Source organism: Tubulanus polymorphus, chromosome 10 (genome assembly GCF_964204645.1).
Source record: "Tubulanus polymorphus chromosome 10, tnTubPoly1.2, whole genome shotgun sequence".
NCBI lineage: Eukaryota > Metazoa > Nemertea > Palaeonemertea > Tubulaniformes > Tubulanidae > Tubulanus > Tubulanus polymorphus.
In genome coordinates this window covers 6,254,213-6,273,794 of record NC_134034.1, presented here as the reverse complement: position 1 = coordinate 6,273,794, position 19,582 = coordinate 6,254,213, and the positions used below count along the sequence as shown (strand labels likewise).

The 19,582-nt window shown below is 37.0% G+C and overlaps 1 protein-coding gene across 3 annotated transcripts in view; it reads right to left on the bottom strand.

The window, feature by feature from the left end:
* Positions 1 to 5,045: 5,045 nt before the first annotated feature.
* The window catches only part of LOC141911871 (putative ubiquitin carboxyl-terminal hydrolase MINDY-4), a 58,759-nt gene continuing 44,222 nt past the window's right edge, over positions 5,046 to 19,582 (bottom strand). For 2 of the 3 annotated variants that reach the window (XM_074802949.1, XM_074802951.1), the window contains exons 11-14: positions 17,312 to 17,540; positions 14,490 to 14,670; positions 9,883 to 9,961; positions 5,730 to 9,526 (exon numbers count right to left, since the gene is read on the bottom strand). In XM_074802949.1, the coding sequence (XP_074659050.1) occupies positions 9,478 to 9,526; positions 9,883 to 9,961; positions 14,490 to 14,670; positions 17,312 to 17,540 (538 nt within the window). In that variant the 3' untranslated portion in view covers positions 5,730 to 9,477. Of the gene's footprint in view, positions 5,671 to 5,729; positions 9,527 to 9,882; positions 9,962 to 14,489; positions 14,671 to 17,311; positions 17,541 to 19,582 lie in introns of those variants that run through there. The other variant, XM_074802950.1, reaches the window with a different exon arrangement.

The following is a 19,582-nucleotide window of genomic DNA, read 5'->3' as shown; positions in this document are numbered from 1 at the left end:
TTTAATTTCATCTTTTTTCATATTTTCTAATTGTTCTTTTCTTTCATTTGAATTTTCTGGTGTTTCAAAATCTATAACTTTTTTTATGATTTGCAGTTTTTTCATGTCGAGATTTTTTAGATTTATCGATTAATTTTTTACAATATGGACAATAATATTGATTTTTATTAACGTTAATATTTTCTGTTTGGTGGTCATGGTCTCCCATTTATTAGGAAAAAAAATTACTTGTGGTGATGAGTGATGTGCCGACCTCTCGAATGAAACCCTCATTTTCCAATTACTTGTTGATAAGACCAGATTTCCATTTGTAAGGACACATTGCATTAAAATTCAAAAGTAATCCAGTATTAGAAGCTTTTCTATAGACGCATGAGATGAAATCAATACTACCAGTGTCAGTCTGTGCTAGAATGAGAGTATCTAAAAAGGGTAAAATGTTCGGGCCAAGTTCAAAAGTGAATTTCAGATTAGGATGCATAGTATTTAGTGCATCAAAAATGAATTGTAGTTGGAGTTAATTCGAAAAATACAGAAAATGTCATCAACATATCTAAGGTACAATGTGGGTTTGAATTTGCAATCAGTCAATAGTAAATTCTGAAAATGTGTGCCAGATAGAAGTTAGCTAAAGTAGGGCCTAATGGGCTGCCCATTGTTACATCAACTTGTTTAAATAGACGATTGTTGTGCATAAACATTCCAGATGTTGCGATACTGAGAAGTTGTTTAAACGTAGCCTTAGGCTAAAAAAAATTGATACTTTGTTTCTCCGCTCTGCTGAGCTTAAATGTTGACCCGGCCGGCCGCCTATCTACCCTATACATTACTTTTTTTAAAATCGTGATCAATTTTACCATAACAGACCCGGCCGCTATAGAAATGAACTGTTTATAAATTTGATCATATTTTACAAAAATGACCCGGCCGCTGCGGAGAAACAAGGTATCATTTTTGTTTAGCCTTACCGTACGAGGGTTTGGAATCTGATTTGTAGGTATAATCCGAAATTAGGTCTATAGTTTCTTTGAGCGGTACGTTTGTAAACAGAGATTCGACATCAAAACTAATGGGTATATCAGAAGGGTGAAAAATGAAAACCTTAAGCCTTTCCAGAAACTCCCAGGTAGAAATAAGTGGTTTGATAATTTTATCCAGATACTTAGCCAGATTGTATTTAGCAGTGCCGATGATCGAAGCTACAGGTCTGAAAGGAAAGTTATCTTTATGAACTTTGCATAAGCCATACAATTAACCAGGTTGAATGCCACTTGGATAAATTCTTTCAAAAATTTCAGAATTACATGTTTTCTGAGAAAATTACAAATTTTGGTCTCGTTGATTATAATTAGATGATTTTTTCGAGTGTTCTTAATTCACAATACCAGTTCCCTTATCGAATGAACTAATTTTTATATCCGGATTGTTTCTGAGTTTTTCGATGGTGTCGTGAAAACGTTTATTCGAACTTGAGCCGCAGACCGATTTCGCGCTGTTAATAAACGAGGTTGTTGCATGTCTGAGGTTTTCAATAAAGCAACTGTTCGCGCTCGAGTTTCCATCGGTTATTATTTGAGTAATTGGGAATACGGGGGTTCATACCAAAGGTCGAACGGTCGAAAAATAAATTCTCGCACACTAGAATTTATTTTCCGACCCTTCAACCTTTGCCATGGACCCCGTATTCCCAATTACTCTTAAAATATTCATATATCTAAAACATTATTTTAATGAATTTCATATATTTTAAAATAAATTTCATGTTTTAAAAGTGAGAGTGAAATGTACGCATAATAATCTAGAAAAATAAGATCGAATATAGATTTCGAATGATTAAAAATAAATTTTTAACATCAAAAGTGTGAGTGAAATAATTCATGTTTAAAACAGTGAATATTTATATTTATATGTTAAATTCTTGATTTTCACATAAAAGTAACGAGTAATTAATGAGTTGAAGAAAATATCAATTTTAATAAATGATGACTAATAAATGAATGAACAGATACTACAGTTCAACGATATTGATTTAAATGAATTAGAAAAATATTTTACAATTAGAAATTTCATTCCTATTAAAGATTTGATTGAAACTGGACGTTTTCGTTTTCAAGTGAACTATATTACTGAATTAATGTTTAAAAATCATTATCTAATGATAGAGTTATCGAAAGATAAAGATAAAATCTTATTCAATACAATAATTCCAAAAATCACAACATTTGATGAAATAGATCAACATTTAATAATTACAGATGAAATACGATCACTTTTTAATAATGAGAATTCACATAAATCTTTATTTTTACATTTACGTTATTGCCCTTTTAGAGAATGCTATATAATGTTTTTCAGAGTAGAAGAAAAAAGATTTACCCCTGACATTCCAAATGAAAAATCATTCAAAGATGTTGGAATTCAATGTAACTTAGAAAATAAAATCGAAACACCTAAATATGAACCAAATGAAAAAGCGTTATGTTATTGTGGAAAATATTATACTCGAAGCAATAAATCACACCATCTTAAATCAAAATATCATAACTCAAAAATAATGATTCAACTCTAATTATTCAAAATAAGATATTTCAAATTACTTTTAATTTTTTTCTTAAATAAATGGATGGATTCATTCCAACTGGGAAAAGTGATTTGAAGCATTATCTTATAGCAGGAGGATTAATATTGGCTGCGCTTTTCTTTTACTATGAAAATATCAGTAAGGATCTCAATTTACTCTCAGGTTACTCAATTTCATGTTTTCATTCATTAGATCCTTACTGATATTTTCATAGTAAAAGAACGGTGTTTTAAGGCGTAACGTAAAACTTCAGTTTCTTCGAGAGAGAGTTTATATTTTGAATGGTTGATGAGACAATCGGGTGCAGGATGGCGTTGCTGTTTCCATAAGTTGAGAAGTTTCTTGCCGTTGTTGTGTGTCATATGACACTCTTTTGCCTTGTAATAAATTATCTTTGTATTATAATTATCTTGTCACTCAGTTATTTGAAATTGTTTGTAATTAGCTTCGTCTTTTTCTATATAAATACCAGTATGATATGTAAATTTAATCACTTGCGCTATGCCTGAAGAGGGGATAATGTAACTCCCGAAAACGTTCGCTATAATAAATATATATAACTCATTAGAAAATGAGATTTGTACTGTTTTTGCTTCTATTGATTTGGAATTATCTAAACTCTCTACCTAAGATCTGAATCTATATATTGTCCAACCAAACTATCAGTAAACCAAGGGACCACATTACATAAAATGAACACTTCTAATAAACATTCACGCGAAATCATGGAACAACTAGGGGTCCAGGGACACCATGCCCACTTGGGAAGTGGTTCCAAATGCTCAACAATCTAATAATTTCAATATTCAACGCCCCCTGGTTACCATATACAGAATGCAATGACCTTGAAACTCACCACAATCTTAGAACATGTCAGCAGCTATGATTTTGTAATTGATTGTGATAACAAAATATGCCTCGTTACCACTTTAATATGGAAATACTAAGTTATTCTACTATTCAACGCCCCCTGGTGACCATATTCAAAACCCAATGACCTTGAAACTCACCACAATCATAGAACATGTCACGAACTATAACTTTGTAATTGATGATGGTAACAAAATATGCCTAGGTACCAATATAATAAGGAAATACTAAGTTATTCTACTATTCAGCCCCCTGGTGACCATATAGAATAACTAATGGCCTTAAAACTTGCCACAATCATAGATGATGTCATGAGCTACAACTTTGCAATTGATTGTGGTTACAAAATATGCACTGATACAAATATAATATAGAAATACTAATTCAACGCCCCCGGTGGCCATATACAAAAACCAATGACCTTCAAACTCACCACAATCATAGAACACGTTATGAGCTACAACTTTCTAAATGATTGTGGTAGCAAAATACGCTTAGGTATCAATATAATGTGGAAAAACTTTTCCCCACTTACGAATGAGTACTGCTGACACAAAGATGGCCACCAATTGCGTCATAATTGGCTGATGAAAAATACCTGTCTCAGGTATAAAACATCCCTTTCCAAAGAATACCCATCACAAATTGCAATGAGAAATGATAAACCAGTAGGAAGCTACAGGACTCAGAATTTGGGCCAAAATTAACATTTTTGGGCACTGACAAGGTCATAGGACGGCCATGAGTCCGATCGACCCAATTTTTGTTATGCTGATGGGCCCTGGAGGCATTCACATATATCCGAAAGATCAAGGTAATTGATCAAAGCTTCTTCAAAATTTCCCTCAAAAAGTTCAAAAATGTGTAAAAAGTGCTGATTTTGGCGAACAACAATGGCTGCCAGTCGGCCATCTTGAATCTGACAGGACCAGTTTTTGGGCTGAAGATGTGTCTAGGGTAGATACATGTGTAACCCAAATATCAAGACATTAAATTGAAGCGTCTTCAAAACTTCCCAAAATAACTGGATTCCTTCTACGGACGGACGGACGACGGACGAAAAGTGAACGCAATAGCCCGCTGGGACTAAAGTCCCAAGTGGGCAAAAAACTAATCGAACAGGGTGATACTGTTAATCTTGGACTTAATCAAGATTCATGTAGATTAAAATTCCATTTATTATATCTCGACATATCCCGCAGACTATCATTATTGTTATTTGTTGCTCTTAGGTATACCCTTATCTCTCTTTGTCTATTTTACTTTGATATATTTTTACTTTGATTTATTTCTCTTTGATTTATTTCATTGTGTTGTTCTGTAATTAATTCTACTCACTCACTTAGTAGTCAATTATCATGTCACTCATTAATTTACTTGTAATTACCCTGCCTACACAGTCCTCTCTAGTTAATAGTGTCAGTCTGCCTGTAAATGCCGTTGTTTTTCCATCAACTATACTAATTCACCTGATGAAGCTACTACACATTACATGTAGTAGCGAAAGTTTGTGTGTCAAACAAGAAGTATAACGTATAAAGTACTACTTGTTATTTCATATCTAAAAGGTTAGATGAACTTGATTAGTTTTCTGCGCATGTTGTTGGCTGTCATCGTCGCACAAAATGGTGTTGGAGATGCCTGTCTGTGGATGAAACCATGCTCAAATCGTACCATAAATGAGCTGAAATGTACTCTCACATATCGTGAGCTTGTAACCGGCCAATCGTTTTATTGTAAATAGTCATACTCATATCACCTCATGTGCATTTCATGTTGGACATTTCATTGGTTCTTCATTTCCCGCCAAACTTCATACTTCATCAGTTTTCTGTATGTCAGTACTGTGTTTCCAATAAAGTTACAGTTTAAACCAAGCCGTCGCGGAGTTGTCATTTCCTCTATATTCGGAATAAAGATTTCAGTCCCCTGGTCACTCTCCATGTGACAAATGTCCACTTTCCACGCAGGTCATCTTGGGTGCAGTTTTTTCACACCTTAGTTTGGAAAATTCCGTTCTCATTATTATGGAACGTTCCTCACAAGGGACCAATAATTCAGTATGGTTTGGTCACATAAACTGTTCCAAAACTGTCATCAATTTGGTGTGTGGTTAAGGTAGTTTTGTCAACTTTCTTTGCGCCAAAAAAGCTCACAATGGTAATACGATTCAAATCACAGTTTACAATTGTTTGACTTTCTTGCACCAAGTATAATTTCTGGAGATAAAAAGATAAAACAAGATTTATTTTAACAAAATTTATTTTTATTTAGCATCTAATAGTCAAACAAGCCACGTAGGATCGATACAGAATGGTAATTCATTTTTAATTTCTTAATATTTTATAGCCACTTTCAAAACCCCAACTCGAATTCCCCTTAACTTGTTTTTTTGGTCCCATTCAATTTGAGTTGAATGGATTGGAGTCTACAGTAAGTAACAAGCCTCACTGTTGTGCCTCAACATGTTGTTTCTTCTTAAATTCATAGATGTTAACCGATGGTAATAAATATGTGATATTCATTGCATTTGTTAGGAGTAATAAATAATAGAAAATTCTTTGATTTTAATCACAACATTAATAGCAACAACAATAAATCGAAAGGTAGGATTAAGAATTTGTTATCACTTTGAATGAATCTATTTCGTAATGATAATGTAATGATACCGATAAAGTATAAAATAATCTAGTTGTGCTAGCACATTTGGATCATTACTGACTACATGACAATACCTAATAGGTTACATGATTGTAACTGATCGGCGCATTATCAGCTTATGCACAGGGGCTTGTCACAATTTGATAATGAATGGATGATACCAGTATCCCTGAATAAAAAAGAAAAGGGAGCTAACTAAATCGACTATCTGTACATTACCTTCCCAATTCAATCGACAGTCATTTCCCGAATTTTCAACCGATTTACACGAAATAAACTCTTTTAAAAACTAAGACTGTTGTGCGTCGTTTGATGTATGGTTTGTGGTGTTTAATGCCTGAAACGGACAAGATGTCCTCAATTTAATGCGCGCACTCGTGTAAATCGCGTCGAATCATTTGCCGTGCTGGGTTTTTTTGGCCAATTTTTTGGAGGATAACAGCGATTTCGATGTGAAATATTCATCGTAGAGCGATAGTCATAGGCTCAAAAAAGTAAGTCTTCTAGTTTTTATAAGAGTTTATTTCGTGTAAATCGGTTGAAAATTCGGGAAATGACAGTCTATTGAATTGGGAAGGTAATGTACAGATAGTCGATTTAGTTAGCTCCCTTTTCTTTTTTATACAGGGATACTACTGGTATCATCCATTCATCAAATTGTGACAAGCCCCTGTGAGCTTATGAACTTAAAGCAGAAGTATGAACAGGCCCTGTCAATGCAATAACTTCAATAGTAATATCATCAAATGTTGTTTGAATGAATCTTGGTTGCAAAATATACCTAAGAACAAATATGATATTGATATACAAAGCTATTCTGCTATTCAATGCCCCCTGGAAATAATCATATACAAAACTAGCACAATCACAGAGACTTACCAATAAGAAATTTAGGGCCTTTTTCTAAGCTTTGCTGCAATTTCGTTGTTCCCATACAAAATGGTTTTTAAGGTCTTCCAAGAATTGGTAAAACAGCTCATTGCCACAACACAGTCATTCAGTGATAATTTTGATCTTCAGAAAATATTCAGTCTAGAATATTTGAGAGGATGGAAATTTCAAGGCACCTAAAAATTTCAGGGGAGTTGTCCAGATCCCCATGGGCACCATTTGGATCGGCCATTTAATCATAGAACATGTCCAGCAAGGACTTTGAAATTGAGAGCAGTTACAAGATATGTATCCGTAAGTACCAATATGTATTAACAAATTGTTTATAATTCAAAATTGTGTTGCTGCTGCCGGGAAGTACAACAAGCAGCCTATTGGCTTATATAGCTCCACTGTGTGATTTGGTGTCGAAATAGAAGCTCCATACCAAAGGGTGCCCCCTCATGGCCAAATCCAAAAATGGCTCTGTCCTTTGTAGGAATTGGTCCATTGAACATCCATACCGAAGGCCAAATCCAAAAATGGCTCTGTCCTTTGTAGGTATTGGTCCATTGAACATCCATACCGATGGCCAAATCCAAAAATGGCTGTGGGAAAAAGCTGTGGGACAAGTAGCAATATGAATAAATAGAAGCTCCACCCCATGGTCACACGCCGGAGGAAAAATCTGCAAAATGGATCTACAACTTAGTAGGGTTGGTCAATAGAACATTCAGACCAATTTTTGCATTTGATCTGATTAAAACTGTAGGACTAGAAGCAATTTGAAGAAATAGTTGACAGATGCCTGAACGAATTAACAACTGAATGAATGGATGACGGCTCAATGACCTTGAAACTCACCACAATCATAGAACATGTCAGCAGCTACGATTTTGTAATGGATTATGATAGCAAAATATGCCTCGTTACCAATTTTATATGGAAATACTAAGTTATTCTACTATTAAACGCCCCTGGTGACCATATTCAAAACCCAATAACCTTGAAACTCACCACAATCATAGAACATGTCATGAACTACAACTTTGCAATGGATCATGGTAACAAAATATGCCTAGGTACCAACATAATAAGGACATACTGGGTTATTCTAATCAACGCCCCAAGGTGACCAGAATAATTAATTTCCTTAAAACTCACCACAATCATAGACGATGTCATGAGCTACAACCTTGCAATTGATTGTGGTAACAAAGTATGTATTGGTACATATATAATATAGAAATACTAAGATATTGTACCATTCAACACCCCCAGGTGACCATATACAAAAACCAATGACCTTGACCAATATCTCACCACAATCATAAAACATGTTATAAACTTCAACTTATTCATTGTGGTAACAAAATATGCTTAGGAATCAATATAATGTCATTAAACATTCCTTTCCAAAGAATACCCATCAGCAATTGCAATGAGAAATGGCAAACCAGTAGGAAGCTACAGGACTCAGAAATTGGGCCAAAATTGATATTTTTGGGCACTTAAAAGGTCCTAGGACGACCATCTTGACTCCGATTGAACCAATTTTTGTTATGCTGATAAATATATACGAAAGATCAAGGTAATTGGTCAAGACGTCTTCAAAATTTCCCTCAAAAAGTTCAAAACATGTAAAAAGTGCTGATTTTGGGGAACAACAATGGCTTCCAGTCGGCCATCTTGATTCTGAGAGGGCCAGTTTTTGGGCTGAAGATGTGTCTAGGGTAGATACATCTGTAACCCAAATATCAAGACATTACATTGAAGCATCTTCAAAACTTCCCAAAATAACTGCATTCCATCTACAGACGGACGGACGCTAAAAAGAATGGACGACGGACGAAAAGTGAACGCAATAGCCCACTGTGACTAAAGTCCCCTTGTCGGCTAAAAACTGACTGAGCCCATTTCAAAGTGAGGATATTTATCTTATGACAAGTATCAAGACTATTAGTTTAAATTGGTTGACATGAAACAAGAAAACAACTTAACAAATATGTCAATGACACTTCCCTAAGAAACCCAACATGAATTTTAATGAAAAATGGCAAACCATTAAGAAGCTACAGGCCTCTGAATTAAGTCACTGGATGGCCATTTTTTGTTCAATTGATCTAAATTCTCTTACTGATAGGCACTCGGGGATACAAGTATATATGAAAGATCAAGTATATAAGTGCTTGCAGCATCCTTGAAAAACTTTATAAAAAGTGCCACCAATGATTGCATGATTTCAAGTGAATGACTTCAAAATATCGTTAGGCCAACATTAGTACAAATCTTTATCGATAAGTGGTTTGATTGGCCTGCACTATAAATATCTCAATCTGGAAACCACTGTATAACAGGGGGTTTCGTATTAAACAAGATTCAACAGTGGTTGGTTGTATGTAAGCAGCGCTAAAGAACATAAGAATTTATCAAAATCGAATTCATTGGTCCGCACTTGTATACATCTGATCTCATCCTCCAATGGCTCAGAAAACTCATAACAATGGATCGGTGCCATTCCAATCAATGCAGGCATCATGCCACCTGTAATAAGATAGATAAACACACCGGTTCTATCATGGATAGATAAAACAAGGAATTTTGGGTTTATCAGTACATTTCTAATTGGGTACTCCAATGAGAAAACTCACAGGCTTAGATTTCAAGATGCTGAATGTTATTTGAAAAATCTGGGTAATGGCAAATTTTAGCAAGGGTCAAATTATTGTGTGTGAATTGCAGCTGGTATCAGAAGTGACTCACTCTGTCAAGGCATAGTTTGGTATCAAGTGAGTTGTTTGCGTGTGAATGCGGGCTCTTCTTAGGACAATCCAAAATTTACTCAGCCTGATATGGGCTAATTGTCTCCGCCTGATCAATTGCAGCTTTAATTGACTTACTTAGTTCGTATGCAGTGTTCTAGAGGCGAAATCAATTCATCTTCTTCCGAGGGGGGCTCATAAAATTGGTTAGTAGTGTCTATAATAAAAAGTTGAGAGTACTATAGTATAGATGAAAAGACTTAACAAATGGGTTATCAAATGGTACGACCAAATTATGCTGATCACACAGTAAAAAAAAAAATTTGGGCTAATATGAGACCACATAGACTATCATTTGTGTTTCTCAATAAATCTTAAAGGACCAGGAAAAATGTGGGGTAGTAGATTAGGGACCTCAAATATAATGTTATATGCATCTTTCAAAAACATGTGCAATTATAAGTTTGCACACATCTCCTTCAAGTGATGTTTCCTTTCCTATTCTGGTTTCTTTCCTTCCCTAAGACATTTTCCAAAGGGCAGTATCATGGAGGGAGGGCTGGCAAACAACCCTATGGTGCTAGGTGAGGGGTTTTTGGTCTGAAGAAAAGTTGTATCAGGTAGAGAAATCCTGCAGACATATCATTCGGCTATTCAAAAACTGTCTCCAGAGAATCAGGGTGCAGTTTTGCTGCATTCGAAAGGCTGTGCTTCCCTGTCCATTCGGGAAAAGCCCTCACATGAGTAGATCTCTTAGAATTTCAAAATCTGGACTCCCTGTCCATTAGGGAAAAGTCCTCACATGAGTAGATCTCTTAGAATTTCAAAATCTGGACTCCCTGTCCATTAGGGAAAAGTCCTCACATGAGTAGATCTCTTAGAATTTCAAAATCTGGACCATCCGGAGTTCAAGTCGGGATATTTCAAACTCAGGAATTGTATAGTTCAGACTCGGAAGTCCTGGATGTTGGAGATTCTAATTTTCATGATGCATACATGTGAGAGGCTCATAAGGAAAAAAGCTGAAAAAACCCAAACAGTGGCCGCCGTGGCTACTAGAAGTTTTAGAGTTTTTAGTTCTGCTTAGACTCAATTTCCAGGCATCTGAGACAATCAAAATGAATTTAAAGTCATATTCCATTTCTCATTCATACTAACTAAGTTTTATTGTAAGTACATGTATTACAAGTAATTATTTCTTAGAGGATTTTCTTTTTCTTGATTTCTCAAGAAAAACAAGGCGTGCCTTTTTGATGGATTTTAATGAAAGTTCTTTCTGTCTTTTTTTGGTCAATCTCTCGGATTCTTTCAGTTTCAGTTTTTCTTTCTGTCTTTCTTTTTCCTCTTCACGTTTATCAACTACACTACGATATTTTTTAAATGCACATCTCATGTTATTGCGGAGTTTTGAATCAATTGGGTCATTCAGAACATCTGTTCTTCTGAAATACTGAACAGAAGTTTTTCCACTGGCTCGCAATTTGTACTTAACAGATTGTACAGCACTGTAAGTCTCTATATGCATCTGTCCGGATCTCTTGTCAATCACGTCTGACATTACATTAAATGAACCTTCAACTTTGGGTCCATGGAAACACGATAGCACCGCTGCAACAATTTTAAAAAGATTCGGATATGCCCCTGTCTCATACACATTGCACCACCATGTATCCACCCTATCGCATTTTGGATCATACGGAATCTTAGAAAAAGCCGGATCAGAGTGGAATTTTCTCACCTCTTTTTCATAACATTCAATTTCTTCTGGCTGAAGAATAGTTGTCAATACTTTCTTCGGGATTTGAAGCATGTATTTAAGCGCATTATAACAGCCACGACAAGCAGGGTCTACACTAGAAAAATACAAGAGGGCCATATTCTCAAGAGGCATTTTCATAATGAGATATTTTCCACAATCAACATACGCTGTAGAAATCATGTTCAAAAACTTAACACGGAGGGAGTCGTCTTTCCTAAGTCCTTCAGTCCTACAGTCCCTCAGCTTTACTGCCAATAAACATCTCTTTGTCACGCATTTGGCTTCATGACCTAGGGAGTCATGCAGACGAACCATTTCTGACCAGATGCTGCTTTACAGAGAATATCTGGTTTAGCAAAACTGGAGAGAAAGTCCCTGACTAAGTCAGTTATCATGTCATACAAAACGTGTATCATTGGCTTATTCATTTCCAGCGTCATTACATATTTCTTGAGAAATGGGAGTACAGACTCATAGAAATATGCGTACAAGACCGTTCCCTTAGACTTAATTACAATCTTCTCGTAGATTTGTTGCTTGCGGTTTTTACCAGCCTCTGTTAATCCTTTAGATGACAGTTTCAGCAAGATACTTTTGATGTGATCTCGAGCCTCAGTAGACGTACCATGACGTTTATAAATCTCAACAATTGATGATAGATAAAGCACTTTGTCATTCTTGGACAAAAAAGAGTAATAAAACACAGTATAAGCATCCTTCAAGTGCAAAAACGAAAGTGTAGCATCATAGGCAGAAAGCCATCGATGGCCAACGAATCTGTGTGGCATCCGAAATGTAATACCAAGCGAGTTACATATCTCTTCCAGTGCGACTACGAGATCAGTTAAGAAGTTGAAATCATTGTACAGGTCATTGTATAAGTTTTCCAGATACCTTTCAAATGGTCTACACAGTTTGTGACTTGCATTATGAGCATGATGACAAGTGTCGCCATCAATATCAATTAAATGTGGAGCAATGTTGCTGCGAACCACGCATAACACTACAACTGTCCATCAATATGGAAATAACATTACACCAGGGAAGTTCACGTTTCACAAATGCATTCGTAATACAGTCATAAACAGTCTGGGAATTGACGGTCGACATTGAAATAGATTCGAGATGTTCCACGAGAACTTGCTTTCTCTCTAGCGAAAGGTAGGCCACAAGTAAAGCCAGTACACGAGAATGATTGGAGCTGGTGGCTTCATCAATGTTTAAGGAAAACGGCACTACAGCTAGCTTATCTTTTAACTGGTTTTCAAAAGTTTTCGCAATACCATACTTCATCTTATAAGATGCACTTGTTCGATCAACTGACAATGATGATAATGCAGTCTTGTCAGCTGCCATGGCTTTAGACAGTTCTATTAAAGCAGGTGATGCTGTGAACGGCAGCGAATGTTCAGCCATAATCCCGAGTAACATGGATTCCATGTTACTAACCCTGTCTTCTTCTGGTACATTTCGTTTTGGTGGATCTCGAAAGACAGTCTGTTGCTTGCCAAACATCTGATGAAGACCATAAGTAGTTTCATCAGACTGGCCACAGGAAGTCCCTGAAAAGATAAAATTTAATAATTTTAGACTTAAAAATGCATGCAAAAAAGAAAAAAATCCACTCAACCTTCACATGGTGCAGCAAAAAACAATTATTAGGCCGACCTTTAGGCATCCTATAAGATTCTACTACAGAAAAAATAATAGCAAAAAGATTTACAAACCTGGGAGAACGTAATTAGACGAAATATCTTTGACGTTTTTCCGATGTTTATTCGACGCAACGTGGTCTGTCAGTGCAGGTTTTCCCCTGGTATCGTACTTTAACAGCATCACAGGCCGTGCAATACGCTTTCCCCAGAGCTTGAATTTTTCTTATGTATTTAACGAGAAACTCTCCACCTACGTCAGCCTGCAGCCAGGCCCACCTCCAGCCATTCGCGAGTGATTTTTCGGATTCAAGACTGTCACCCGTGCCGGCACGGCGAATGAGAATGTCACCTCGCATTTTACTACTAGCGTATTGTTATTTTAATTTACCAATTGAAGACGGAAGGCATGCTTGGCACGCTTATTCTTCAAGTGCTCTCATTCATGAGACGAGCGATATTATTGGCTGACAACCATGAGCTTTAGGCCAATCACAATCACAGTTTCGAATAGACACAGCTTGGACCGCGGAACGACAAATTTAAAGGGGAAGCACGTCGTTCGCGTTCATTATCTGTGAGGGGATATAGGTTCATCGATATTCCATCAACCAACCACCCCCGCATGTTTTCTCATCAGATATGGACGAATTGCGAAACTGATATTTTTCGAAGAGGAGAAACGCGGAAATCCGCGGAACTCTCAAATGTATGATGATGGGGAGATCAATGATTGATGCATGTGCAGTTGTTTGGGGTTGATGAAAAACGCTACGCTAAAGACATCAGTTGTCTGCGAAAATGAAAAAATTTTCTTTTATTTCCAAGTGAAACTAAAATTAAATTGCTTTTTTTCTATAAGCAAATAAGTATCTGTGATTCATGCATGTACTGAATGGCTTAAAGGTAATTGCATATGTGTTTACATTTTGAGATGTCAGTCACACGTTTTGCAAGTTTTTCCCAATGTTCATAGTATAGCAATAGCAAAATAAAGGAACATAGGTCAGAGACTAAAGTTCCGTGTTGGCTAATAAAGAATCTACATATTTTGTCCTGACCCAATCTCAAACCAATTCATTTCAAAAAGAATAGGCTATGGAATATTGGAATGCATGGCTGCATGACAGAGGGCTTCAATGGATGATTATTTGGGACAATTAACAAAGCTCTAAGTACAACTATGGCTTCACACTACGGCTTCTATACATAGCCTAAACAGCCAAAACAGACACCAACAATTGCTAACAGCTATTTTCTAGCTATCTGAAGAGACATCTACCGGTTCTCTCTAAGCTGTATGAGATGCCTAGAATTGTTCTATGAAAACCAACCTATGGTTAATTTGATTTCTTCATCTTGTCGAGCAAGTCCATCATAGTAATATAAATCAAATCTCCTTTCTGCTTTCCAATCACTCGTAAGTTCTTTTTTTGTAGAGAACAGAACACTGAAATGGCTTTCACTGCACACAACCCAGATTGGATATCTTGGTGTTTTCAGATATGTCCCAACCTAAAACAATGAAAATATGCTCAGTATAAACTTCATGATATTAGAGGCATGTCTAATATCCTAAATACCACTATCAATGAAAACCCTGAATCCCCCTTCCTGGTGGCAAGAACAAACTAGGGGTCCAGGGACACCATGCCCACTTGGGAAGTGGTTCCAAATGCTCATCAATCTAACAATTTCAATATTCAACGGCCCCTGGTGACCATATACAAAAACCAATGACCTTGAAACTCACCACAATCATAGAAAATGTCAGCAGCTACAATTTTGTAATTGATTGCGATAACAAAATATGCCTCGTTACCAATCTGATATGGAAATACTAAGTTATTCTACTATTCAACGCCCCCTGGTGACCATTTTCAAAACCCAATGACTTTGAAACTCACCACAATCATAGAACATGTCATGAATTATAACTTGGTAATTGATCGTGGTAGCAAAATATGCCTAGGTACCAATATAATAAGGAAATACTAAGTTATTCTACTATTCAACGCCCCCTGGTGACCATATAGAATAATTAATGGCCTTAAAACTTGCCACAATCATAGATGATGTCATGAGCTACAACTTTGCAATTGATAGGGTTACAAAATATGCATTGATACGAATATAATATAGAAATACTAAGATATTGTATTATTCAACGCCCCCTGGTGGCCATATACAAAAACCAATGACCTTGAAACTCACCACATCATAGAACACGTTATGTGCTACAAGTTTCTAATTGATTGTGCTTAGGTATCAATATGTGGATAAACTTTTTCCCACCTACGAATGAGTACTTGCGAATGAGTACTCATAATTGGCTGATCAAAAATACCTGTCTCAGGTTTAGAACATCCCTTTTCAAAGAATAACAATCACAAATTGCAATGAGAAATGGCAAACCAGTAGGAAGCTACAAGACTAAGAATTCGGGCCAAAATTGACATTTTTGGGCACTTAAAAAAGTTATAGGACGGTCATCTTGAGTCCGATTAACCCAATTTTTGTTATGCTGATGGGCCCTGGGGGGATTCACATTCACCTGAAAGATCAAGGTAATTGATCAAAGCGTCTTCAAAATTTCCCTAAAAAAGTTCAAAAATGTGTAAATAGTGTTGATTTTGGCGAACAATAATGGCTGCCAGTCGGCCATCTTGATTCTGACAGGGCCAGTTTTTGGGCTGAAGATGTGTCTAGGGCAGATACATGTGTAACCCAAATATCAAGACATTACATTGAAGCGTCTTCAAAACTTCCCAAAATAACTGGATTCCGTCTACGGATGGAGGGACGGACGGACGACGGACGAAAGGTGAATGCAATAGCCCGCTGGGACTAAAGTCCCAAGTGGGCTAAAAATGGGTAACTTTACTTTCACATGACGATGCCGGCGGAATCGCTAAAGCAGCTCAGGCTGTCTACGAAGCTAAGGTACAGCTTAGAACTAACTTAACGAAAATAGCGCATCATTTGAGTGTTGAACGCTTAGCGTTCTCGTTTATCGTTCCAATTGAAATTTACTGTACACGCGATTGGAACGCGTTATAAAGCCGATACAACAATGGATGGTATGGATTTAATTTCTTTCCTAAACGCCAATCAATTTTCGTTTTTAAACGTAAACGAAACGGAAAATGAACGTTAACGATGTTAAGTAAATTCTAAGCTTTACCATAAAAATCATGCAAGTGCAATCAATAATGCTTTTTAGTAGAAATATCCTCAAATTCCGCATCTGAAATGGTGTCTTCAAGTTGGGATTAAATTTGGTTGAAAATAGTTGGGTAGGTTTTACCGTGCCCTCTTACGTGACATCACACATCATGCGTTGCTTATGACGTAGAGTATAGTGAATGACAGAAGCGCCACCCTTAAAATCATTGTATGGTGGATGTTAACTTAAGAGGACCGTACGCAGTCTAAAGGTGAGTGTCAACATATGGTGACTTAACTTAATTACTTTTGAACGCACAGAGGCCCTCTGAGAATCTAGAGACGCTCACACCATTGATAATTATCACAATGGTCCGCTCAACACGCACACACGCGGTGAGTTTGGCCTATGTGAGCTGCCATTAATCCGAAGCAATCCACTTCAAAATTTATGAAGTGAATATCATAATTAATATTTATCCGATATACACCAAATAACCTTTTAGAGGAAGGTATTTGGCTTTGGATTTTGTACCGAAAATCCCGGATTGATACACTGCATAGTTTTTTTTAATCCCAAAGAAGAATTTTTGAATTACGCTGGATGATGACACTTGAATACCCGGTATTCAAAATTTCCAATCAATGTGGCAGGTGTCAAGGTATACATGCATTTCATAAACAAACGTCCTCTTTTAAAGTTTCTTTCTAGTTATTCATTTATAACCCATTCTTGATTTATTGTTAGGTATAAGTTGGCTTCATTGAGTTTCAACCCAGTCTTTGAAGTTGGGAAAATACAGTACGTAATTTTTTCCTTGACTACCATTATATCTTTCCCAGTTTGTCATATTTCATGATTAAATTATCTAATTCAGTCAGTGGCAAAGTCTCAACAAGTCAGTGGAAAAGGCAAAAATGATAATAATCAGACGAATCATTATAGGGTTTCCTGTGAAATCCTGAAATCCCTTAAAATACAGATTCCTACCTGACAAGATTTATAATGCTCAAAAAGAGATAGCAGTCCTACATCACTACGCTGACGTATGCCTTTCAGAATTAATGATGATCCATCAGCAGCACCACCTAACTCAACGGTATCATTGAATACATTTGAAGCAGCATATCCTAGAAGAATCAAATTCACCATTTCTTGTGTACAGTAACCATGTGCACCCATTAGTTTGTTACTGCGGTCATCCATGTCTGACTTCACCCTACATAAATGTAAACATGACTTGGGCTTGAATTGTTTATATTTCAAAAGCGGGGAAAAACTAGGCAACTATTGAGTCGATTTCCATAGCAAACTTATTCACATGTAGAAGTTGACACACTGGACGAATCAATACGGTACCTGAGAGCCTTGCATATCGTAAAACTAGGGGTCCAGGGACACCATGCCCACTTGGGAAGTGGTTTCAGATGCTGAACAATCTAACAATTTCAATATTCAATGCCCCATCCAATGACCTTGAAAAAATCTAATGACCTTGAAACTCACCACAATCATAGCACATGTCAGCAGCTACATTTTTGTAATTGATTGTGGTAACAAAATATTCCTAGTTACCAATATGATATGGAAATACTAAGTTATTCTACTATTCAATGCCCCCTGGTGACCATATGCAAAGCCCAATGACAAATTGACACACTAACAAATTCAAGATGGCCACTGTTGGGGCCATATTTGAAGGCCCATGACCTCTACTTTGAACAGGGGTGGACTTCTAACCTGCCCCAATCCTAACACTGAGTTTCATGACTGAGTTTCATCCATCAAGAATTGTAGATTGTATGGGCCTAACAAAAAATTAAAGATGGCTGCCCTGAACCTCCATTTCCAATAGCACAGATTGTCTCATGTGCCCCAATCCTCACACTAAGTTTATGAAAAGTCCAACAAGAATTGCAGCCTGTATCGCGCTATCGAGGTAGCAGGGGACGGTGGATGGTGCATGGCAGACACGGAGTCAAACATAATGTCTCCCACAACCAGGGAGACATAATAATGTAATAACCTGATGCTAGCAGCATTCTATTACCAATTTTGTCATCACGGGAAACATTGGAGAACCATCACTGGCCAGTAAATATTGCTCTCCAGGTCGCCATTGCCTGACACCCTAGGCCATTTGAATCGATTTCTATTGCCATGACCAAATAATCAGGCAATCCAATGTAACATGTTGGATCTGAGCAACTCATTGTCAGTGGAATACTCCAAACAGGAACAGGGTTATATTTAATCCAAAATGGCTACCAGTAACCGCCAGTCAACCATTTTGAATGCAACTATGCCCAAAATTAATACATATCATTAGGTGCAGTGGATATTCCGTTTCAAGCTAGACTTACGCCTTGCAGCCTATCATACCATCCCCAAAACACTCTCCCCCAGGAAGCCATTATCCTTCATACATCAGTTTTGTTGCAGGGGGCAGAAAGTAACCTTGAAACTTTGACAAGGGATGGCTAGCCTTGCATCCATATTTGATGGCTAATGACCTCCTCATTCAATTAGGCTTGCAAGCCTACTGGCCCCAATCCCAAGGCTGTAAATAAGCGGCCGGTCACGGACATTGGCCGGCTCAAAACGCTACGATGTCCGTTGCAAAATCGCTCCTGCCTGTCACGCTGACCGGCGTGAAATATTTCATGGTTCTAATAGTTTCAGCTTTTGAACCGATATGAAAATAAATAGCGCCGTTTCCTATCACTGATCAATTAATTCCTTTGTTTATTGCGATAAATCGCGCCAGTTGTCTTCTGATCAATTCCGTTGCTTATTGCGGTGAAATCGCGCTACCGTATTTTCCGGCCAATAAGCCGAGGGCAGTTTTTTAGCCTAAAATAAATAAACCGAGGCCCTTCTTCAGAGATTTTAATTCACTGATTTGTCAATTAGTTCGTCTTAATTGACGATTTAAGAGGCTGACAATAGCACCCGCCGATGTGTGAGAGTGCTGTGTATACTATCATCGCCGAGTGACTGTGCTATATATAGACTCACTCAGCAGATTACTATACACACAGCCATACACGCAGTACGCAGCTCACTGCTGATTTGCATATATACTAATGTATGAACTGACACTTGGTAGTACGATGAACTCGCGCGTTATATAAATGTATACCATTGCCGCTGTGCGGTGATGAAGCAATCAAAGTAAAAATAAAATAGTTCAAAATAGATTATAATTGGTAGTAAATAATGACCTCAAATAAATATCGACCACTTTTCTTGATTTTGATG